This window comes from Protopterus annectens, chromosome 4.part0 (genome assembly GCF_019279795.1).
Source record: "Protopterus annectens isolate FY-2018-M chromosome 4.part0, PAN1.0, whole genome shotgun sequence".
Classification (NCBI taxonomy): domain Eukaryota; kingdom Metazoa; phylum Chordata; order Ceratodontiformes; family Protopteridae; genus Protopterus; species Protopterus annectens.
In genome coordinates this window covers 610,317,499-610,342,409 of record NC_056733.1, presented here as the reverse complement: position 1 = coordinate 610,342,409, position 24,911 = coordinate 610,317,499, and the positions used below count along the sequence as shown (strand labels likewise).

The 24,911-nt window shown below is 42.2% G+C and overlaps 1 protein-coding gene across 1 annotated transcript in view; it reads left to right on the top strand.

Annotated features, from left to right (window-relative positions):
* ATP6V0A2 (ATPase H+ transporting V0 subunit a2) overlaps nucleotides 1-24,911 on the top strand; it is an 834,711-nt gene that overhangs the window by 440,935 nt on the left and 368,865 nt on the right. The window contains exon 12 of the mRNA XM_044068544.1: nucleotides 24,662-24,816. Within this exon, the coding sequence (XP_043924479.1) occupies nucleotides 24,662-24,816 (155 nt within the window). The remainder of the gene's footprint in view (nucleotides 1-24,661; nucleotides 24,817-24,911) is intronic.

Below are 24,911 nucleotides of genomic sequence, written 5' to 3'. Positions count from 1 at the left end.
GCCTCAAAAATCACAACTACTGTCTCAGCAAAACAATCAGATCCTGCACAATCAACTACAGACTCTGAACCTGGCAGCATGGCTAATCCTGTAAGCATCCAAATGACACCTCTCAGTAGAGCTGTGATGGATGTCATTTTGGAAACCAGAAGGCCTAGCACTAGAAAATCTTATGCTGACAAATGGAAGAGATTCTGTGCAGACAGTTTCAAACTGGCTAAGGCATTGCATCCGTTTCTGCTACTTACGCCATGGCAAACCTGTGCCCAAGGGCATTAGGTCTCGCTCCAGAGCTGCAGCTACGTCAGCAGCTTTTCTCAGAGGAGTGCCAACCAAGGACATTCTAGAGGCTGCTATTTGGAATTCTGTTCACACCTTGCATTACCATTTGTCTCTCTACTCTAAGTCCAGGACAGGCTTTGCCACTGCAGTGCTGCAGGGCCTTAAAGCCTCACCTAATGCTGTTTAGCTCCAGCCTCCCAACCATAGCTTTGGGATTCTACCCAAATGTAATGACTGCAACAGTGAAACACAAAAAACAGTGAAACACAAAGAACATAGTATAGTTGTGTACACTTACCAGAAATGTAGATGTTCGAGTGCATTCACTGTTGCAGTCCAGGTTACCCTCCCGCCATCCCCCTGTCATTGTACAGTTCATCTTTCCTTCTCTATCTTCAACCTATGTGGTGTATTTGCTTGTAGATGAGTGTAAAGTTTATATTGATGCACGTATATCTATTGTATTGAGTCCAGCTCATAGTTTCCTTGACTGTCTCCAAACATTTTCTCAGCTTTGGGAATCAACCCAGATTTGATGACTGCAACAGTGAAACACAAAGAACATAGTACAGTTGTGCAACAGTGAAACACGAAGAACATAGTACAGTTGTGTACATTTACCATAAATGTAAATGTTCGAATGTATTCACTGTTTCAGTACTGGTTTTCCTCCATCCATCCCCCTTTCTTCTCTTTCCTTACAAGGGACATATTGTTATTTACTTTCTACTCGTGGGGTTCTTCCACCAGAATCTGGCTGCTACTTGGGGGCTTCTGACAGGTTAGGGCAAGGAAAACTGATGTAATGGCGTCTGCTGCCTTACTTTATACTACTGACGACCTGAGGTCAATCTTGAAGCAACAGCAACCGACGCAGAAATACTAAGCCTCTGGTATTCGGGCCGGCTGAGGGCTACCCTGGCATGGATAACCCAAATGTGATGACTGCAACAGTGAATACACTCGAGCATCTACATTTATGGTAAGTGTACACAACTGTACTTTTCTTTGATACTTTGCAGTCAAGTATTGAAAACTGGCCATCAGTCAGGCCCCTTACACTCCTGCTCATCAGAGCACTATAGCTTATTGCTGTAGCAGATATTTCACTTTCTGATGCTTGCCACCCCCTACCAAGTTTGATCTGTTTACATTTCATCTAAACAATTACATTTTGCCATTTTCTTTAGTTTATCCCTATCACAAAGCTTTGACAACTATTGATTTCTAGTTTAGTTGAATATGTTCATATTTCAAAGATAATAGTGAAAAGAAAACGTAAATGCAGATTGGGTTTTTATAACTCCTGTGTGGCCTAGGCAGTCATGGTTCACATTACTGAAACAGTTTGCCTCTCTATCATGGCAAGTTGTTCCAGCAGGAAGACAGAGTTCTTTATCACAACATTGGATCTGTCAGTCTCAAAACCCAGAATACCTTCAATTGATTTAAGACAGTAACCTTTCTTTCACCGTTGGTCTTCTCTTGCTTTAAAGAACCTAGGGGTTTATTACTAGAAAATCATATTTACCAAATGGAATGCATTCTTTGTTTTATGCCAAGTTATTTCTTTGTCTCTTTAGTTCTCGGATACTTCAGTAGTTTTAATACTGGTCTACCACTTTTTTTTCATTGAAGCTTCATTTGTCAGCCATTTCAAGCTTTATACAAGTCACTCCAAGTACTGCTTTTCATATAGCTGAAAGTTTTGGGGGGGGAAATATCTCCTTTCTCAAGACTTCCCTGCCTGGCATCTCAGCTTTTACTGAAATATTCACTTTGTCTCCTGAATCTGTCTGTAATACAGACTTGAAGTATCTGTTTTGGAAAATTTCCAAATTACATACCTTTCTGTGTAAACAGCCTTAGAAGCATTTCCTTCTTACAAGGAGAAAGTTCTGCATAAATCTTATCCTTCCTTCTCAGATATATAGGGGTTTATGCAGTCATAAACCAAGACCATTCAGCTTTTGTCTTTGCAACATAAAATAGAGTAGAGATGTTACTAACTGTGGGTGCTACTAGACTGTTCAGATAGTCCTCTGAAAGGGTAAAGAGAAATAAAAGCTAATAATTCTACCAGCTTGATTAAAATTCAGTTACTGGCCAAGTACACTGTCAGGATACCAACAAAGATGAAATTTGGAGAACCTGAAAGAGAATCAACTAGAACTGGTAAAGAGAAAACACTGACTGGGAAGAATTCTGCAGCTGTTCGGCAAAAAGCAGTTAAAGCTTCAGCTTTGGTACAAGAGATGGCTTCCATTAATTTAAAGGAAAAACAATCAAATGTACTCAGAAATTATTAAAATAAATGAAAAACTGAAGTATATCCACTCAAAAGGATGTAAAAATGGAAGATCTTTAAACAGCTATTCAGATAAACCCCTAAAACTGCAAAAATCAGAGGTTGGAATGAAGAATGGACTAATATGAGACTTCTCAGGAAGAGGGGTTTAAAAAATGTAGAGTTAGAACACGACACACAAAGAGGAAACCTGAGATTTTCTGCTGTACCAGAGAACTTGGAAGGAACAGACTATATTCATTTTAAGAAAGTGCCAAATTGAAAGGGCACATTGAGTGTATGCTCCAAACCTGGCCATGAGAAAGCAGCCAAGACTTATATTCATGAGGATGCAATTATACCAGCAAGAAGAGTTGATCCTAATAAAACTGTGGCAGAAGGGAATAGTATTAACAATTAGAGCCAGCAGAGTGTTTCTAGAAAATGATTATTCACTGTACACCAGGCAGAGAAGCAAATTTATCCCAGCAGTCAGGGAATGGCAAGAGGCAAGTGTGAGGTTCAAGTTGCTGTATCCAGAATATTTTTTCCAAGTGGATCAAAAACAGTATCTGATGCAAAATTGGCTAAGAATGAAATATAGAAGCTCGTACAATAAAAAGTGAGCCATGACGCAGAAGAGGATTCTGCTTCTCACTCTTCTGAAATTAAAACTCGTAGAGAGACTTTTCCTGTGAAACTTTTTTTTCAGTGTTCCAAAGGAAAATATTTGAGAGAAAGAAAAAAGCACTGGAGATGACTAAGAAGAATTGGGAGTAATTTGGACTTGAACCAGAGTATGGTGTTTGGGTATGGAAATAAAAGGGAAGGCCAGCAACACATAAAATGGTGAATAAAAGTGAGATTATAAAGCAACAATCCCATTTGTAAAATATGGCTTTGCAAGAAAGTGTCTGAGAAAGATTGGACATTTGTTGACCTTGTTAAACTTATGAGTAGTCAGTAAAGCAAATTGTCCACTTTATTAATGTTTAAAATGATACACCCAAAAATAGTAACTGTAAGTAAAACAAATTTTGTTTTTAGTAGTAGTTGTATAACACGTTTCATGATATGAACAGCATGTTGTATGTTAAATCAGTTCCTTGTGATATGTGGTCAGGAGTATTTGGGGGAGAGGGTGATTCTTTTCAGTGCTTGTTGCATGTTATAAAAAGAAGTAGCCTTTTTAATTTTAAGAAATATCGACTTTACAATGTAAAAAGAGAAGAAAGCCTGGAGAAAAGCAGGTTTAAGTTAATATGCTGTAAATGTGGGCTGGTGGATGTGGGGTGTAAAAGTGCACCGTTTATATTGTACATACAGTTGAGATGTTTTTTTTTTCTTATGTTTGTATGGGTGAATGTCTAGGTTAAACTAAAAACAAGTAGGCTTGAAAACAAAATAAAATTATGAATGCCATGAGAAGTGCTAAGTTTCTTGCATATACAATGATATTAACTTATTTTTTCCTTTGGCCTAATGTTCATTGGGAGGCAAGAAGTCTGCAGATGAGGGGAATTGCACATTCTGTTCTGTTTTGAGTGAAATTGATAGATTCCTTCATGTATCTGCAAGAGGTAACTGTTTTTCCTTATTGCTGTTTCCGTAAAGATCAGCAGTATACTTGTGCAAACAATTAATGTTCAGAGTTCTGAGCATTGTTTACTGGGGACATGTGAAATTTAAAAGAACAAGGGCAAGCAGTTCCATAAAAAATATAAAATTTGGAATTATCTGAAGTAATTTATGAAAATATTTGGCATGGAAGGCGTGAATTCCATGGTAGGAATTTGGAGATAATTTACATATTCCATATGGGCTAGAGCAGATAATTATATTTCACAGAAACACTTGCATTTAATTGAAAGCTGCAACACTCATCCAATAACTATTTCGGATCATACAGTAATAAACACTAAAATAAAAATGCAGGATAATGAAGCAAAAAATTAGACACTGGTACTTTCACACCTACCTGTTTAAAAAGAGAGGGATTTAAGGAATGGGTGATGGAGATTATTCAAGCGTTATTAGGGAAGATAGAAATTTCATATGAAGTTACAGCCAGTGAGTGGGATAAAATGGAGTTTAAAATAGGGTAGAAATAAAAAAAAAATAGATGTAGTTAAGAAAATAATAGGAATTATTTAGAATGGCTGACAAAGGGTTAAGTATTTCGGATAAAGAGGAATCTCTCAGAAAAAGAAGAGGTGCAACTGTAGACTGCCAAAGAAAAAATAAGCGAGTATCTGAGTAATGCGCATGAGTTAAGAAAGATTGCTGTTTTTTTTTTTTTTTTTTTATATATAAGAACTCTAGAACACAAACTTTTAGCACAGTGACTTAGGCAACTGAAAAGAGAAGGGGTTATTGCCAAACTTAGGGAGCCTTTAACAAGAAAACTAACGAGAGATCCTTTAGAAGAGATATTTTGGAAGTGTTATGAAAATTTGTATAAAGCAGAGAAATGTGGGAATATTTATGGAAGACTTAAGTATGCCAAGGTTATAAGTAGATGAGGTTCAACAATTAAGATAGGAGATGATATAAAAACAGTGATATGTACTTAATCTGCAGGGAAGTCTCTATGAACAGATGGTATTCCTGTGGTTGAGCAATAACCATATTTATGAGGACATGATAAGATGAAGTATTTAGGAGTGTGGATTAAAAAAGCTTGTCTTATGCCAGCTAAGGATATGTGAGACGAGACTAAAAGGATAATACAAAAACTGAGAAGCTCCTGGTTATGGATGGTAAGATACAAGTAGTGAGAATGTTTAGTTTTATATCCACATCAGGCATTTTTATCAACCAGAGAAGTTGTAGACAATAATAGAGTTGATGGAATTTACCTGGGAGGGGAAGAGGGCAAGGGTGAAGTGGGATAAGTTGACTCTTCCAATAGAACAAGGTGGTGTAGGATTATTTGATCTGAAGGGGTAATTTAAAGCTACACAGTTAAGGCTGATATGTATAACACAAGCAGAAAGTTATAATTCAGAGTGGAAAGGAATGATGATGAAACTGGAAATTCAAGACATAAGGAGCGAGAGGAAGTTTGGATGTAAATTCGTAAAGGGAGTAACAGACATACAGATATTCATAGAATAGCAGGAAGTATTCTAAGAAGTAAGCCAACATGAGACTGGAAAAAGGAGAGTTTACCAATGGGGATGACTGCAATTAGGGGTAAGGAGAATAGTCAAGATGGGGCTGAAATTTAATGGAGAAAACTAAGTATTTGGAGCAAATAACTAGAGAGGGAAAGGTAATGGAATGGGATGAGGCTAAGAAGTCATTTAAACTGCATGCTCAAGACTGCCTTCCCTACCAAGGATTGAAATTAAAGTATAGGCAAATAAAAAGGATAAGACCTGATCTAGTAACGTTTTTAGATGAATCTAGAGGAGAATCTGCACTTAAAAAGGGATAATTAGTAGGGCATATAAAATATTGCATGATAACTATAAGAATTAATCAGAGGAGGTTAGAAAAGATTGGAGAGAGATTGTATAAGCAATTTACAAGGCAGCAGTTGTAGGACATATGTATGGTTACCAGATATGCAACAAAGTCTCTAGAAGGTTTAGGATTTTGGCTTGGAAGTATTTCTGTGGGTATTTGTATACCTGAAGCACACTCTCTAAAGAGTTGTTCCTTAGGTAGATGACAAATGTTGAAGGTGTGGTGGTGAAGAAAGAGCTAACTGGGAACATATGTTTTTGGAATGTAATGATTTAGCACATTTTAAAAACTCCCTTCAGAGTACTCTGTTAGAAATATTGCATGAGCAAATGGGTTTATCTATGGAAATGATTGATCTGATGTTAATCTTCAGTCATTTATGACTGATGGGTCTCTGTTATGTCCTCTGAACCGACTCTGCCGATATAACAAATGCCAGACAAAAACTTTCGAGCTAAGGTTACCATAGTGCCCCTCTCCTAATTTCCCCAGATCTCATTTGCCACGCAGACTTTCAACATGCGTCAGGCCAGCTGTCAAGTTGTTTCTTTTTCACAAAATATTGACCTTGTTTCTTTTATAATTGCCTATTAACTCCTCTTTTCTTAGTCGTTAATACCTTCTGATACTTTACTACTGGTGCGAGTGAGAATTTCCTTATCTTTTACCTTTACTGGAATTTCTTAGTACCATCGTTGGTATAGGCCACTCCCTTTCCCTTTGGTAATTTATAAATACCATCGTTGGTATTCTCCTTTCCTTTCCCCTTTTGGGTATTTTTCTTCCTTTAGCGTTGTTAAAAAAAAAAAAAATGTTTCCCTTCTTTGTGTGTGTGTGTGTGTGTGTGTGTGTGTGTGTGTGTGTGTGTGTGTGTGTGTGTGTGTGTGTGTGTGTGTGTGAACATCATTGACAGTATTTCTCTTTACTGTTAAATTTCATTTTTTTTTTTTTACTGTTGGTTTATTGTTTGGATAGTAGTATTATGGTGGACAAAAAGGGCACTACAGGTTTCAAACAATATAATAAATATGGCAGGAAGATTGTCAACTCCGATGGCCATCTCTCCTGTGTGTTGTACGGGAGTATCGCACTTAAAAGTTCGACTCCCTTGTGAACTATGCAATATCTTTAGTGCCCACACATATTAACCAAGCAAAAGAATAAGCTAATCCTGAAGGGTCTTTTGAAAACCCCTTTCTTGGAGGCTTTATCTGAGGCAGAGGTCTCATCCCGTCCTAAAAAAGAGCTGAAGAAGAAGAACCAGTCAGTACCTAGGTCTCCTCATACGCAGGACTCGAAAACCACTAAGGCCCAGGTTCATACGGAACTGAAACCAAAATTACTAAAATGACTTTGAATCCTGTGTCAACACGAGTCAAAAACTCCTTCCACAGTGCCATCCTTGACCACATAACCATCCATGGCAGTGACTACTTCTCCCACAGTATGGACCCCTTCCACGGTACCACAGACCCACTCTGAGCCAAAAAGGTCTCCCCATTAAAACAGGTCATCCCAACACCACCCCATCGCAATCTTTCGACCATGGTGCCGAAGGTCGACACACTTGCCAGGACCAGATGTTCCCCCGTCAGTTGACCCCTTTGTTGGACAACAAGTGAGTCCATTCCTGTATCATCCTGACTCTCCATCAGGGATGTCAACCCGTTCCACCAGGAGTCTTTCCGAGCTCGATGTAGTGAGACTCTTGGATCAGCTCCTAGCGGCCAGAGGTATCCTAACCCCTTCCAGGACCTCCTTTCCACCTGTAGCCAAAGGTTTTTCAGCCGACTCCAACCTACATTCCTCCTTCAGTCTCCCCGCAGGTCTTGGAGCCATCTATGCCAACTTCTATCCTGGTGCCAACTTCTGTCCCATTGGTAGATTTTACCTTGGTTCCACAGCCTGCACTGTGGACCACAGCTCAGTTGGAGCCAACTCACCCTCGGGGCCATGACTGGTCTGTTGGCACTGTGATCCCTAGTACAGTGCCTCTTTTTTTCTACGGTGTCATATACGGTTCTGGCTGCTTTGACAGCTTTGAGTCCTCTCGTTGGCTCCTTGCCTGTAGGGCTCATCGGAGTGGGGTTTGACCCCGGTCCCGCGGTTGTCTTTCTCTGTTCTCGGCTCCCATTCCTTTTCAGTTGGGCAATCCTGCCTTCCAGGTTATCGAGAGGGCCCTTGCCTCAGCAGTCTCACAGTTGGTTCCCTCAGCGTCTGAATGCATATATATATGCCCTCTGGTTTGCAGCTGCCACAGTCCACTACTCTGGGACATCGAACACAGCAGCAAGACACCCTACTGCAGGGCACTCTCTTCAGAGTCCTCTTCTTATCTTTCCCATAAGAGATCATGCAAGAGGAAGCATGTTGATTCTTCAGAAGAATCCCTCACTGAAGATGCAGATTACAATGAGGGGAAAAGTCCCCATGGTCATCTTCTGAGGATGTCTCCTTTAGAGACATACTGGTGATCTTGAAACTGAGGGGTGACTGGAAGTCCACCAACCCTTCCTTGGAGGAATCTGTTTTCTTGCAGGCTTTCTGTGCCCGACCCTCTACTTCCGGGGTGACCACTCCTGCAGATGACTTGGTAAAACTCATTGTGCAGTGTGCCTGGAAGGCTCCTGACACCGTTGAGCCAGTCCCCCAGAGACAGGACAAAATGTTCTCCCCTCCAGAGGATCAGCCCCGTTGGTCCAAAGGCTTTGCAGTAGATGCTATAGTTTGTGGCGGCAGCCACCAAGAAAGAACTCAGACAAGAGTCCTGCTTGTATGGAAGATAAACAGCAGGACTCACAGACGAGAGTCCTGCTGTTCCTCCTCCAAACAGGGAGTCTCGGATGACTGACAGACTTGGGAAGTGGGTTTATGCTTCAACGATCTTTGCCATATGGTCATTGAATTACTTGGCACATTTTATCCATCTCCAAAAGGACCTGATTACAGAACTGAGACGGTAGTAGGAGCAGTGTCTGATGAAGTACGTGACAAAGTTGCCTCACAGCTTGCCACTCTGGAATCCATATCCAACTCATCCATGCGGTTGATTGCACATACAATCAAAGGGACAGCCAGAGCAGCAGGTACAGGTGTTGTCATGAGACATCATACCTAGATGTACTTGTGCGACTTTGCGGACCCTTTCAAGTCTTCCTTTGTCAAAGCTTCCGTTTATGCTTCCTCTCTCTCTTCAGTCCAAAGGTTAAAGACATGCTCACCAGGTGTGAGAAGAATGGAAAGACCCTATCTGCTGTGGGTGTATGTTTTTCCACTCTCCAACGGTCCTATACTAGAAATCGGAGAAGTGGAAATATGTGGTTCAGGAAATCCCAAGGGCCATTTCGTGACACACGTGGCGAGTTTTCCCCCTGGGGCAGAGGGCGGGTGGACTCATCAGGAAGATGCCCCCCCCCATGGCAGAGGGTGGTCTGTGTAACCCAGGAGTCCAGAGATTCCTTTTCTGGACAGCCCTACCAGTGCTCCTGAAGAGTGGCCCAATTGCTTGCTTCTGGAAGAAGTCCGGGGACAATTCTCTCTGCACCCCTTATCCTGGCACTCCATAACATCAGATTCTTGGGTGCAGACGATAATTACCAGAGGTTACCACATCCCCTTTGATCTTTATCCAAGACCACAAACGAGAATTCCCGATGTTCCACCCAGTCAAAGGGACATAGCAGCACAAGAAGTTCAAAACCTGCTCTAAAAGAGTCAAACAAGCAGTCCTACCAGACCAGATAGAATCCGAATTCTACTCAAGATTCTTTTTAGTGCCAAAAAAGACAGGGGACTGAAGGCCAGTCTTCGACCTCAGCATCCTAAACAAGTTAGTCAAACAGACCAAATTCTTGAAGGTCACAGTTCAGTCTGTTCTCGTGTTTCTGGAAAAAGACGACTGGATGTGCTCGATAGATCTCCAGGATATGCATTACCATATAAAAATGGTGAAACGCTCCAGAAGATATCTCTGCTTCCTGCTGGGAGCCACTCATTACCAATTTCAATCACTGCCCTTTGGTCTCTCCACAGCCCCAGGAGTGTTCACCAAATGTATGGCAGTAGTAACAGCTCACTTGAGACTGCAAGGATTCTGGGTGTTTCCATTATTTAGACGATTGGCTCCTTACTGCCCCCTCCAAGCATCTACTACTACTTGCCTTTCATTACACCCTACAGCTAGCACGACTCCTAGGAGTACCTATAAATGAAGAGAAGTCACAACTGCTATCTACTCAAAGCCAAGAATTTATAGGAGCAGAATTCAAGACAAGGACTGGCATTGTCGCCCTTCCTCATCACAGGCTTCACAAACTAAGATCTCAACTCTGAGTGATACTCTCTCAGGACAAAGTCCCAGCTCGTTTAGTCCTTCAGTTTCTAGGATCAATGGCAGCAACATTTACTATAGTTTCCCTAGCAAGACTACATAGGAGATTACTACAATGCCTCCTAACCTCTCAGTAGTCCGTATTAACACGTCCTGTGTCCCACCCATTCCACATAACCAACTGCTGCAAGCAAGATCTGAACTGGTGGCTGAAGCCAGAAGTGGAACTATGGAGTCATCCCTTTTCACCCTCTCAGCCCAAGGCTGTTATGACCACAGTCGCATCCCTGATGGGGTGGGGGGTATTTTCAGGGAAAGACCGTCCAAGGCACCTGGTCCCCCTTAGAGGTCAACTTGCATGTCAGTGTCCTAGAACTGAGGGCAGTGCTTCTGGCTTGGCAAGCATTTCAATCTGCCCTCCCATCGGGGAGGATTGCTGTTCAGTCAGACAACATGTTAGTGGTCTGGTAAATCAACAAACAGGCTTCCTATCATTTGTGCCAGGAAGCCATGAAAGTATGGCAATGAGCGATAGCCTCCAACTGCTTTCTGATGGCAATGCACATTTCGGGGAGCTCCACTGTGATTGTGGGCAAACTGAGCAGATGCATTCTCTTGCCTCATGAGGGGGTCTCTCAATCCCAAATGGCAGCAGAGATTTTTTGTCACTGGGGTCAGCCTTGCTGGGATCTGTTTGTGTCCCTCACCAACCACAAGTGCAGTAGCTACTTTGCCCTAATCCCCCCTCAGGGGGGAGTCCCCGAGGGATGCTCTAGTGCACAATTGACCCCCCGGGACTGCTTTACGCCTTCCTTCTGATCCCACAATTTCTAAAGAAAGCTCTTCAGTTGAGAAGCAAAGTAATCCTCATTGCATCCTATTGGCCCTGACAAATCTGGTTCACTGCCTGTGGACTAACTCCAGGGTTACTGTCACACCCACAGGGGCTGATCCATCAAAACGTATCGAGCCTCAAGCTGACAGCTTGGTACCTTCACTTCTGGTAATTGCCAGGCAAAGTAACCTTTCTTCCCCTGTATGAAAAGTACTTCTGGCTTCCCGTAAATTGTCCACCAGAAAAATTTATCGTAGCAAATGGAACAGATTTGTTTTTTGGTCTCGGGACAAGGGGCTGGACCCCTTTCTAGCTCCTATTAGTTCATTGTTGGAGTATTTATCAACCCTACTCCATTTAAGAGCTTCAGCTTCTGCGATCAGGGTCCATTTAGCAGCTATCTCAAAGTTCCATAATGGTTTCCAAGATTCCTCACTAATATCTCATGGTCTCTGTAAAACCTTTTTGAAAGAAGTCATGCATGTAAAACAACCCTTCAAAGAGCCCATTGAACCTTAGAATTTGACACTGGTTCTGCAGACTTTGACCTGTCATCCCATTGAGCCTGCTGCCTCTTGTGATATAAAATTCTTGTCTTGGAAGACTGTTTTTCCAATAAAATTTTTCCAATAAAGGAGACTATTGCTTGCATTTATTAGATGTACATAGACAACTATGTTTCTACTTAGACGGGACTAAGTCTTTCTGTAAATCTGACCAATTGTTCCTGTCCTTTTCAAGACCCAAGTTAGGAAAATCAGTTTCCAAAGTCACTTTGGGAAAATGGTTGAGAGACTGCATCTCTTGTATCTATCAACAAAACCAGATACGTTTAACTACCAAAATCGAAGCGATTTCAACCACATCAGTTGCTACTTCGGTGGCTTTACATTCAAGAGCTTCTATGGATGACATTTGCACAGCAGCCACTTGGGCTACACCTCATACCTTTATCACTCCTTACAAATTGGATTTGGTCTCCGGGGGAGAGCATCCTTTGGCTCAGTGGTGCTCAGGAATATCCTTCCATAGGGCCTCCTGGGGCACAAGATAGCTAGGGACTCTGTCCCATTAGTTATGAATGAATGAAGATTTAACAACATCAGATAAAGAAGTTATGTTCTTACCGTAATGTTCCATCTGTGTTGATCTTAATTCACTCATGACATCCACCCACCAACCTCCTCCAAAAGACTCCTGGAGGTTCAGATTTGAGTCCTGGTCATATGTTAGGGCATTTGCTCAGACAAAGCCTCCACTGTATTATCTTTACAGGCAAACTCGATCTGAGGAGATGAGAGGGGCACTATGGGTAACCTTATCTTGAGAGTTTTTGGCTGGTGCGAGCTTGTTATATCGGCCGAGTTGGTTCCAAGGACGGAACATAGACCCATCAGTCTTGAATAAATGAAGATCAACTACACAGATGAAAGGTTATGGTAAGAACATAACTTCTTTTTCTATGCTGGGACACAGGATCTGAATTGCCTAGTTAAGGTCTTGTTAAGTTTAATTCTGGTGGCTGCCAAAAAAGCAATTACTAGAAAATGAAAATTAAAGTCTAAACCAACTTTATTTGAATAATTTAATATTGTAATGGAGAAAAAAGAACTGTAAGTGGGCCTTTAGAAAAGGTAGGAGCAAATTACATAGAAATAAATGGAAATTGTGGTAACAATACATATGCAATGTAATGTTCCGGAGTAGTAGTGAGGTTTACGTAAAGGCAGTAAATGGGCAATTTATGTAATGAACTGATGACAGAAAACATAATGTGCAATGTATAATGTATCTAACTGGAAACCTGTTAATATGGTTTGTTTTCATTTTCAGTATTGTATGGTTGCCTATGTCATAAGTGATAATTTAATAAAGGTGTTAAAAAAAATGCTGTGTTAGGCAGCAACATATAAATTTGACATCCATTTATGAGGTGTGATTTTTTTTTTTCTGCAGTCCTGCACAGCCTGCTTAAGCCTTCATCAAGCACTTTTGGGAGCAGAGTATCTCTCTCTGTCAGATTTATTTGTGTATACTGTAAGAAAAAAAAAATCTTACAGTGCTTTGGTTTATTTGGTCTTCTAACACGCTAGGAGTTTTTCTTCTATAATAGTTGTAATCCTCTAGTGTTGATTGTGTTAGTAGTATAGTTGTGTGGCACACTCACCATAGCAGTAGAAGCTCTGATTACAGAGTTAATGTTGTAGGATGAGATGTCACTTCACTTTATTCATTCGGTGTTGTGGTTCTTCACAATCTTGTATACAAGTTAACCTGCTTAGTAATACTGTTGTTCATCATTGGGTAACTGTTGAAGTAGCCTGTAGCTGTACGGCATGATGCATCCCATACAGCCTGTAGCTGTATGGACTGCATCATACCTAAAGATCTGAAGTGTGGTCAGTATATGAAAGCTTTTGATGCCTTCTATGCACACTTTATGTATGATGAAGTTGGACATTGTGCTCGTATAAATGCAAATGTACAGATGCCAAATTTCATAACTTTCTAGGTGTTTGATATCTTTGCTGCATCTTTATTGTTTTGATGTTCAGCGTATTCTGACTTTTAGTCAGAAGTATCCCTATGGGGACTTCTGTTACATTTTTGTGGTAAATTTGTATAAAATTTTTCTTGTGCCTTGGAGAAAAAGGGCTTGTCTAGGTGGAAGTCAATAAATATTCCCACACAGCTTGTCTTTTTTGTCAAAGGGAGTTGCACGACTTCCACTGTTGTGTTATCTGTTTCGTCTTTATTCCCAGGACCATAAGAAGTCTGCTTCGCATCCTTAATACATTTCTTGAGTAGCAACAGTTAAAGTCCCTTATTCAGTCGTCCGTGGACACTGGCTTGAATACCTTGTCATATACATATCATTCTTTTGACTGTAAGAAAAAGTCTATAAAAGAAGCTTCCAAAGTTGCTTTGTCTTCTGCCTCTCTTCCATGGTCCTGATGGATAAGGTCACAGCTGAGTTATCAAAGTCCTTCACATTCTTCTCTCCTTTCTGGTACTGCTCATTGGGGCACTGATTAAGGGTTGGAAGCCTAGCGTTTCCTGAAAGGCTGGATGTATACCTGTTGCTGAGAAAGGCCAAACCCCACTTAATGATCTCAGACTGGCCGAACAGTAGCCTTCAAGTGTTGGTGAGGCAAGAGGTACCAGGTTCAGGGATGGAAGATGCCTAGCAAGAAAGTTAAAGATCCCATCTGACAGAGACCAGTGGTACAGCTTTGCTAAAGAGCTTTACAGAGCTTTTCAATCCTTGCAATCTGCTGCTTCCTCCTCTTCCCAATTATAAAGGAAAAAGGTTTCCTTTCTGTTATAACTGACTCCAATTTAAATGTAGAAGAGACGGGCTGGTTTATGCTTCATAATCTCCTGACTCTTTGGAGTCAGAGTATTGGGGTAGAGGAGATCTGTTTCTTAGATGTCGAACTGAGTAAGGACATTCCCAATAGCAAATTCAAATCAGTGATCCACAGAAAGCCAACTCATTCAAATTCCTATCTCCACTTCTCTAGTAGTCATCCCTTTCATCAAAAGAGAAGTGTGGTGAAAGGACAGTTTGTGACAGCGGCAAGAATGGTGTCTGATAAACAAGATTTTGTTTGTGAATGTGAAAATCTAAGCTTAAAGTTTGCCATGAGAGGCTATCCGAATTCTCTAATTAGAGGTGATGGATGAAGTTCAGATTAAAAGAGATGCAGGCCACTTCAGGCCTTTGCTGGGAGGGGGAACTATGCAGGTAGAGCAGAAGATTAAAACAGGAGAACTACCATCTATTAATTTTCTTTTCATGTATTGCATTGATTTTAATTTAATTAGGGGTATTATCTCCAAAATTTGGAACATTATTTTGGAGGACCAGTCTTTGGTCAAAGTGATAGGACCTCATCCAACATTTACATATAGGAGAGGGGTCAACTTAAAGAACCTCGTCGAAAAGACAGTTGTTAAAATCACAAGGTCTAGTATGGGAATGTCAAAATATGGGATGTGCCCACAGTGTAAATACATCATGTTAAGTTGTCTATCTCGCCTTCATTCTTGCTGGATGGGGTTCGGAGCCGAACCTCGGCTCCGACTCGACCACTCTAAAAGCTCGAGAGCTAGTTCCACCGGCTTGAGGCTCCCCTATATCCCACAATGCTAGGCGGTAACTCCTCAGATCTCGTTTGCCGCTAAGCGATCGAGGTGCGTTTCAACCGGCTCGTCAGGTCAGTTTAAAAAAAAAACTAGTTAATTCTTAGATAAACTCCCCTTTTAAGTTAGTTTTTTTCATAGTTTTATAGAGTAAGTAGTTTCCTTCCATTCCCACTCAAAAATTTCCCTTTTTTTCCCTGAAACTCACTAGAGTTCTTCCCTTGGGCCTTAGGTCCAGTCCCTCCCTTCCTAGTAGTTGGAGTGACTGTGTTTGTAAGGAATTTATTTTCTAAATTACTTGTAATTTAATTTCTAAGTTTAATTTAAATTTCTAATAAGTGTAATCGGTGTGTGTGTGTGTGTGTGTGTGTGTGTGTGTGTGTGTGTGTGTGTGTGTGTGTGTGTGATTGTGTGGTTACACTTTTTCTGCTTAGACATGTCTAAGGATTCAAAGGTCTCAGGCTTTAAGAAGTGTGACTCGTGCTGTCAGAAGATGTCTCTGACAGACAGGCACACTTCTTGTGTGTACTGCCTGGGACCTTTGCACCTGCAGGACTCATGTGCTGTTTGCCATGGCTTCAGCCCTAGGGTCCTGCAGGAGCGTAAAAATAAGCTCATTCTAAGGGGCTTATTGAAACCTGAGGGTCCCCCGACTCAGTCTTCGGGGAAACCCTCGAAGCCTACCAGACCATCGGCTCCGGTATCTGAGTCGTCTTCTGGGGCTTCGAAGGCTGTTCGAACATCGGTCCGGCCGGAGCCGATGATTCTCGAACTCATGTCTCTATTTCCTCGGCTCCGGTCGGATGAGACGGACACCGGTGAGTCGGCTCCGATCAGATTGTCGGAACTGACCTCCAGAAAAAGGTCACGGTCACCATCTATCGGCTCAGTTCATTCGGCTCCAGCATCTCCGTTGCTGTCTGAACGGAGCCATAGATCTCACTCCTCTAGGTCGTCGAGACTTTCAGATCATGACCTTCAGAGGGTAGTGAGTCGACTTCTTAAGTCTGAGGCACTGGCCCAGATGCTTCAAAGCCCGACTCAACAGTCAATGGCTAATCCCATCACTCAGAATATTCCTCCTCCAACTCCTTTGAGTTCGGAGCCGGGGCGGCTCGGACCCGAGACTGTGGCTGCGTCGGAACCGATACCGTTGTCTTCGGTACCGTTGTCTGCTCCGATTTCTTCCTTGGAGGAATCTCAGCGCCGAATTTCCTTCGTCTGCTCCGAGGGGGCGAGTGGCATCGGACCCTTGTCCGACCCCGCTCTCCCTCTCGGTGCTTTGGCGCTGGTGAGTTCGGCTCCGACATCGGCCTCGGAGCCATCACTGTCGGTGCCGGGGGAGGTTTTCAGCTTTTCGGAGCGGAGACCTCTGGCTCTGCCTGACAGGGGTGCCTTCGAGGTCATGAGGAGCGTGTTAGAACCTGGTTCAACCCCACAGTCTGCTCCATCTGCCCCTCCCTCCACGGTGCCTCTGGTGATTTCTGCTCACTCCCTCATCCCGGATCGCAGAGAGCCAGCTCCTCAAGTATCCCCAGTCGGGATCTCCTCCTCTTCCGAGGCTTCTCCTGACCCGGTAGGAGAGCCTTCTAGGAAGAGGCAATGCAAGAGGAAGCACATAGACCCCCCCCGAGTCTGTCACTTCTGACACCAATTTAGAGGATTCTGAAGGTTCCCCTCGTTCCCCCTCTGAAGATGTCTCTTTTGCAGACATCCTCGAGATCTTAAAACAGAGGGGGAATTGGCCTGCCCTCAACCCTTCAGAGGATGAATCGGTGTATCTTGAGGCGTTTGGCTCTCGCCCTTCCACCTCCTGGGTGTCCCCTCCTTTTGACCCCCTTATGCAGGTGGTGGCAAAGAAGGCCTGGACGGCTCCTGACTCTGTGGACCCCACCCCCAGGAGACCTTCAAAGTTTATCACTGCCCCCAAGGACAAAGAATTTTTGACCAAAGGCGTCTCTGTGGATGCTATGGTGGTAGCTGCAGCCACCAAGAAGGAGCTAGTTGATGCTTCAGTGCCTGTCCATCCTCCTAACAAGGAGTCTAGGACTATGGACAGGTACGGGAAGCGGATGTTTTCGTCAGCGACCTTTTCTTTGCGCTTGCTGAACTACCTGTGTCATTTCACTCGTCTCCAGAGAGATTTGATCAAGGAAGCGAGTGAAATGTTAAAGGATCCAACAGCTGCGGGTTTTCAGGACAGGATGAACTTTCAGCTGGCTGCCCTCAACTCAATAGTTAACTCCTCCATGCGCCTCCTTTCGTATGCGGTGGATGGAGCAAGTAGAGCGGCAGGTACAGGTGTGGCCTTACGTCGGCACGCCTGGATGCGGCTATGTAATTTTGTGGACCCTTTCAAGGCGTCCTTCACTAACTCCCCGTTTGATGGATCATCCCTCTTTGGTCCTCAAGTGAAGGAAACCCTGACTAGGTGCGAGACTGAAGGCAAGACTCTCTCTGCCATGGGAGTCCGTTTTTCTACCCCTTCTAGGCCTTACCCCAAAGGCCAGAAGGGGGGAAAGATGTGGTTCCGCAAACAATCTCAAGGAGCTTTGCCTGATGCACAGAGTCGGTTCCCGTCTAGAGGCAGAGGGGGGAACAATAATGGTAGACGCCGCCCTAGAGGCAGAGGGGGCCCGCAGAATCAGGGCAGTCGAGAAACCTTCTCCGAAAAGCCCTTTCAGCATCCCTGAGGTGTTGCCCGACTGTCCACCTTCGGAGGCAGTCAGGGGAAGATTATCTCTGTACCCAGAAGCCTGGCAATCCCTAACTCAAGACAAGTGGGTACAGTCTATCATTTCCGAAGGCTATACAATCCCATTCTTTCGCATTCCAAAGCAATCAAAAAAATCCCTTTCATGACGTTCCACCCAGTCAATGGGAGCAAGCAGCGCTAGAAATGTCAAAGCTGCTTGCAAAAAGAGCCATTCAACCAGTTCCAGCAGACCAACAAGGGTCCGGAATCTACTCCAAATTCTTTTCGGTTCCAAAGAAAACAGGGAACTGGAGACCCATTTTGGATCTCAGCAACTTGAACAAGTCTGTCAAGAAAACAAAATTTCAGATGGTCACGCTGCAGTCCATTCTACCCCTTTTGGGGCGGGACAACTGGATGTGCTCTGTAGATCTCCAGGATGCGTACTACCACATCAAAATGAGCCGACGCTCCAGGAGATTCCTCCGCTTCAGGCTGGGAACCAGTCATTTCCAATTCAGGGCCCTGCCCTTTGGACTCACTACAGCCCCCCGAGTGTTTACCAAATGCATAGCAGTGGTCGCCTCTCATCTGAGACGTCAAGGATTCCAAGTGTTTCCGTATTTAGACGACTGGCTCCTTACAGCCCCCACCAAGCATCTTCTGCTGCTTGCCAGAGACTATACCTTTCACACATGTCAAACATTAGGCATTTCGATAAATTACGAAAAGTCTGTCTTGTCGCCTTGTCGTGTTATTACCTTCATAGGCGCAAATCTAGACACAGTCAGCATGTCAGCCAGACTCAGAGCAGAGAATAGCAGACATACACAGACAAGTCTCTCTTGTCTTGCAAAGCAACAAAATCAAAGTCGGACTAGTCCTGAAGGTCTTAGGGATAATGGCGGCTGCTATCCCTCTTCTTCCTTTAGCCAGATTCCACATGAGAATCTTACAATGGATGCTCTTCACACAATGGTCATACCAACAACTTCCAATGTCCCATTCCATTGCGATAACACAATCGTGCAGGAATCATCTTTCTTGGTGGATCACATCCCCCCAGCTCTTCCTAGGAAGACCCTTTGTTCCTCCCCCTCCGGTTGCTACACTGACAACGGACGCCTCCCTGATCGGGTGGGGGGGGGGGCATTACCAGGGCAGGACGGTCCAGGGCATATGGCAACCTTTCGAATGCCACTTGCACATAAATGTCCTAGAGATGAGAGCAGTGCTTCTAGCGTTGCAAGCCCTACAAGACTCTCTTCCCAGAGGGACTATAGCAATTCAGACGGACAATATGTCTGTAGTGTGGTACATCAACAAACAGGGCGGAACCAGATCCTACCGCCTATGTCGAGAGGTGGCAATGGGCGATTTCTTCTCAGCAGTTTCTGTTAGCAACGCACATTCCCGGGAAGTCCAATGTGATTGCGGACAAATTGAGCAGAGCTATTCTCATGCCTCACGAGTGGTCTCTGAAGAATTCAGTGTTGGACAAAGTCTTTCGGAAGTGGGGCCGACCTTGCTGCGACCTTTTCGCTACTCCCCAAAACAGCAAGTGCGACGATTATTTCACCCTCTTTCCCCAACCAGGCCATCCCAGCAGAGATGCTCTAGTTCACGATTGGCCCCGGGGACTTCTGTATGCCTTTCCTCCCTTTCCGCTGATATCTCAACTAATACAGAAAGCCATCGCTCAGAAAGCTTCCATGATCCTCATTGCCCCTTACTGGCCTCGACAGGTTTGGTTCCCATTTCTTCACTGTTATCTGTTGGAGCAACCCTGGCATCTGGACCCAGTTCCAGACCTCTTGACCCATCAGTCGGGTCAGTTGCACCGCTCCCTCCCTTCTCTGAACCTCACAGCATGGTTTCTCCTATTCCAACTCTAGCCAGGCTTCCTGTAATATCTCACTCAGAGATATTTTAATAGCCTCTCATAAATCTTCCACTCGGAAGATTTATCATAGTAAGTGGAAACGTTTTTCCTATTGGGCGCATTCAAAGGATATAGATCCTTTCACTGCTTCCATTCAATCAGTTCTAGATTTTCTAGCCGAACTTTTCCACTCAGGTTCGTCTTCTTCTACCATCAAGGTTCAATTGGCAGCTATATCTAACTTTCATGTTGGAATTTCAGAGTCCTCCATTATGTCTCACAAACTCTGCAAAGCCTTTTTAAAGGGAGTTTTTCTCCTCAAACCACCTATCAGGGGTCCTCCTCCTGTATGGGATCTCAACTTGGTTCTGACGTCCTTGATTCTCCCCCCCTTTGAACCTGCGGCTTCATGCTCTATAAAATTGCTATCTTGGAAAACACTCTTTTTGGTAGCTATTACTTCAGCCAGAAGAGTCTCTGAAATTCATGCTCTGTGTAGTCGATCCCCTTATCTTTTGTTTCATAAGGATAGTGTGTCCTTACGTACCAACCCATCCTTTTTGCCTAAGGTAGTTTCACTGGCAAATTTGAATCAAACCATTGATCTTCCTGTGTTCTTTCCTAACTATTCGAACAGATCAGAACAAAAGTTACATTGGTTAGACGTTCATCGCCAACTTAGGTACTATTTAGACAGGACCAAACAATTTAGGAAGTCTGATCAACTGTTTGTTTCCTATGCAGAAGGCAGAATGGGCCTTCCAGTTTCTAAGGTATCTCTTTCCAGATGGCTTACTTCATACCAACCAAACCCAGAGCTCATTCAACTAGAGCTTTAGCTACATCTATAGCTTTCCAAGTCAGACTGCCTATTGATTCCATTTGTGCGGCAGCTACTTGGGCTTCTCCCCATACCTTCATTTCTCATAAGTTGGACTTTGTCTCTAGAGACCGAGCCAACTTTGGTTCCACTGTACTCAAGAGTCTGTTCCGATAGGCCACCCGGGACAAGGCGCTAGGGACGCAGTCCCATCCAGCAAGAATGAAGGCGAGATAGACAACTTAACATCTAGAAGTTATGTACCTACCATAACGTTCCATGTTAGTTGTCTTCTTCTCGCCTTCTTTCTTGCGTCCCACCCTCCTTCCCCCTAGCCTGGACAGACCTAGAGGAGTTTGTTTTGTGACCTTTACCCTTTCTACCACCTCTATATATGTATTTATATATATATATATATATATATATATATATATATATATATATATTTTTTTTTTCTTCAGTCAGGTTTAGGGCACCTTTCAGTCAGCCTATAGAGGTGGGTTATCCATTTTCTTCCATTTTATGGAATTTTCCTAGCTGGGCCTAGCTTACAAAAGAGATCTGAGGAGTTACCGCCTAGCATTGTGGGATATAGGGGAGCCTCGAGCCGCAGAGCCGATGTTCGGCTCCGAACCCCATCCAGCAAGAAAGAAGGCGAGAAAAAGACAACTAACATGGAACGTTATGGTAGGTACATAACTTCTAATTACCAGGTAACAAGGTGAACATAAATGGCAAAAATGATTCCATCAATGACAAATATAACTGTGAAAGTAAAAGTGTAGTGTACGTTGCGTTGTGCAGGAGATGTCCCTCATTTTACATTGGTAAAACGGAGAGGTCATTAAAGAAAAGAGTTTATGAACATCTTTATGCTATAGGGAGAAAGGACATGACCAATGCACTTGCCAGGCATATTTGTGAACATCCTGAGCACTCTTTTCTATTTCCTGTCATACAACAGGTAAAAACATTCCTTAGGGGAGGTCCATGGCAACTATGGCTTGAAGAACAGGAAGTCATATGGCAAATTAGAACACTTGCCCATTTACCCCCAGGGTTGAATGAGTATGCTTCTATTAAATGCATCCTCAAATTAAAAGCATTGAAGAGATGAGGTTGTTATGTTTATCATGCCTTTATTGTGACAACTTTTACACGGTTTTTGGATTGAGAACTAGACAGATTTTTTTTAACAAACATTTGGTTCCTCTCAACTATAATATTGTCATTAACAACAGTTACTATTGGTGCCTATATTTATTAATTTTTATGATGCATTTTTCTTCAATTTTATTTTCATTTTCATTTTTATATTTATTTTTATTGTCAGTTGTATTTCTATAAACATGTGTGGATGCATTTATAAAGTCATTGGGTTTCCCTATATAAAATGCAGGATTAATCAATTGTATTGAATGGTCATATAACAACAATATATTTAAATGCATTTTGGAGGGTAGACAGTAGCAGAATTTGAATTTATTCTATTTTATTGTATTTCATTTGTTCTATTTTCATTAACTTTAACATTTGTTAATAGTATAAGAGAACATTGTTTAGTTAATGATACCATTATATATACAGTTTTAAAATATTCAGTGTGTGTGGTTAAAGGTATTAGCCCTTTAAATAATTGTGTTGTAGGTAATGAAGTATTTACTTCAATTAATTATTTAACTGCTTTTAATTAGTTTACTCATTATGTATAAAAAGTGGTGCTGTGGTTTTTTGTATTGTATATGTCTGAAGAAGGTGGAGGAATATCCTTAACCGAAAGCGCTAACATTAAACAGTCCGTGCTGTAGCTGATTTGTTCGTTTTTACTCTTTTCTGGTTATGAAGAAAATGTATCATCAAATTTTTTTCTAGTAGAAATATTTTTCAGACAGTTTTGTAATGAAGGACCTCTTTCAGTGGGAAGAGGCTAGAAATCTCTGAAGCACAAAAGGTAGCATCAGCTCCTTCAGGTAGATACCCCTGGAGTCTTGCCATTCCCCCAGTTGTTGATGCTGTGACAGATCCTTTCAGTGCTGCCTGTGCTTCTCCAGCTAGTCCATCTCCTCGAACCCAAAAAGCCAGTCTGTCCACAAGTTCCTATTTTGTAACCCCTTGGCAAACCCAGCTGTGATTTTCTTAGCCAGGGACACTGCCTCAGTGCTATCAGGGAAAGGACAAAGGGCTTTTGATAGTTTAGATGCATCTAAGTGCATACCTATGTGAGAGATTGAATTGAAGGGCTATTGATAGTTTAATATCTAAGTACATATCTGTGTGAGAGATTTGGAAAAGCATACAGTCAAATGACAGAAGGCTGTACAGAATAGAAGACATTTTTAGTATTAAGGTGAGATGATAAAATTGCAGAAATCTAAGATGGAAATGGAGTGGTTGAATATTAGGCTTCTGAAGCAGGGCTTTTTGAAAAGAAAAAAAATAGATCTAGGAGACATGGTAAACAGAGAAAACATGAGATTTGTGGCTGTAACCAGAGAAACTGGAAGGAAGGGATTGCATTCATATTATGGCAGTATAAATAAGCAACTGGACTGGTATTCCACATCTGAATTTATTAATAGAAAAGGCACACTGCATCTGTACTTTCATTTTGTCCATAGGAAAGAAGCCAATACCAACAGCAGAAAATATGCAGTGAGATCATCAGAAGGAGCTGCTCCTGAAAAAAAATTGTTGCAGAAGGGTTAAAGTATTATCCGTGGGGCATCTCACAGCGTTCATGGAAAATGATTACTCATTGTACATGAAGCTGAAGAGAAGTTAGTGTATTGGTACAATCAGAGGATGTCCAGGGGCAGGTGTGTGATCCAAGTTGCTATATCCAGCTGTCTTCATAATATTTTTTTCTAAAGGAGCAAAGAAATTTTTGGAAGCAAAACGGGTGAAGGAGTAAATAACATATGTTTAGCAAAAAGTGTGCCTGCAAGTTGATGAGGCTTGTGCTTATTATTCCTCTGATAGTGGCACTGCCCATAGACAGAACTTGCAAGTAAAACCCATTTCTTTGTTGTAAGGAAAATGATTGAGCACAAAAAAAAAAAAAAAAAAACTCAGGAGCTGATTAGGAAAACAGCAAGAGTACCTTGGACTTGAATAAGAGACTGATATTGGGTGGCTAAGTTGGTGAATAAGAAGGCCAGCAAGGATGTGAAGGTTAAAAATAAACTTACAGAGGTAAGGTATCTTTATGAAGCAAAACATTTTTTTTCTAAATTCAAAGCATCTTGGTAACAGAAAGCTGGCTTTATTTTTGGAGAGGGACAAAGTAGTGATGTTGCCCAGACTATTTTTTTTCAGCCCAGACACTTTGCTTTTTATGCATTGAGTTTGTTGCAACATTGTAAAAGCAAAATGTTTGTGTATATAGAACCCTACATACACATGCACACATGGATTCACTTCGGAATCTCTAATTTCATATGATCGATACCATATGATCGATGTTTTGGAATGCTGAGATTCTGAAATAAATCCAACATAAAAAAAAACCCTTTTTCAACATTTCTGCGGGGGGGGGGGGTGTTCAAGCCTGCTACTTAAATATACCAACTCCGAGATCGCACTACAGCGAGGAAAAGGGAAATTTCCCATTCCTCACTGTATGCAGATCTCCATTCAGAGTTTCGAAGTTCTAAAACTTTGATCATATGATCTCAACCATATGAATTTCGAGGTTTTAGGATTTTGAGATTCCAAAGGGAACCCACACATACATACAAAGTAAAGTTTCCACTGAAAATTATGTACACCATTTCATACATTATAGTTCATTGTTGCAATAATCTGGCCATGATTGTAAATGGGTCTTGTATTGCATTTCATTGTTCTTGGTTATGCTTGCCAGTTGTATTTGAATAAAATGTAATTTCTTTCTCTTTCTGTTTCTTTATTACAGTTTATGAATGTATTTTTTGAAGGCCGTTACCTCATTCTGTTAATGGGATTGTTTTCAGTGTATACTGGTCTCATCTACAATGATTGTTTCTCAAAATCTTTAAACTTGTTTGGCTCTGGATGGAATGTGTCTGCAATGTTTACTGGTACTTGGACGTAAGTAATCACTGTTCATAGCATTCTTCAGATAGTACTTTATTAAATTTCAAAGTAGTTACCCAAGTAAGAATTGTAATGAAATGATCATTAAC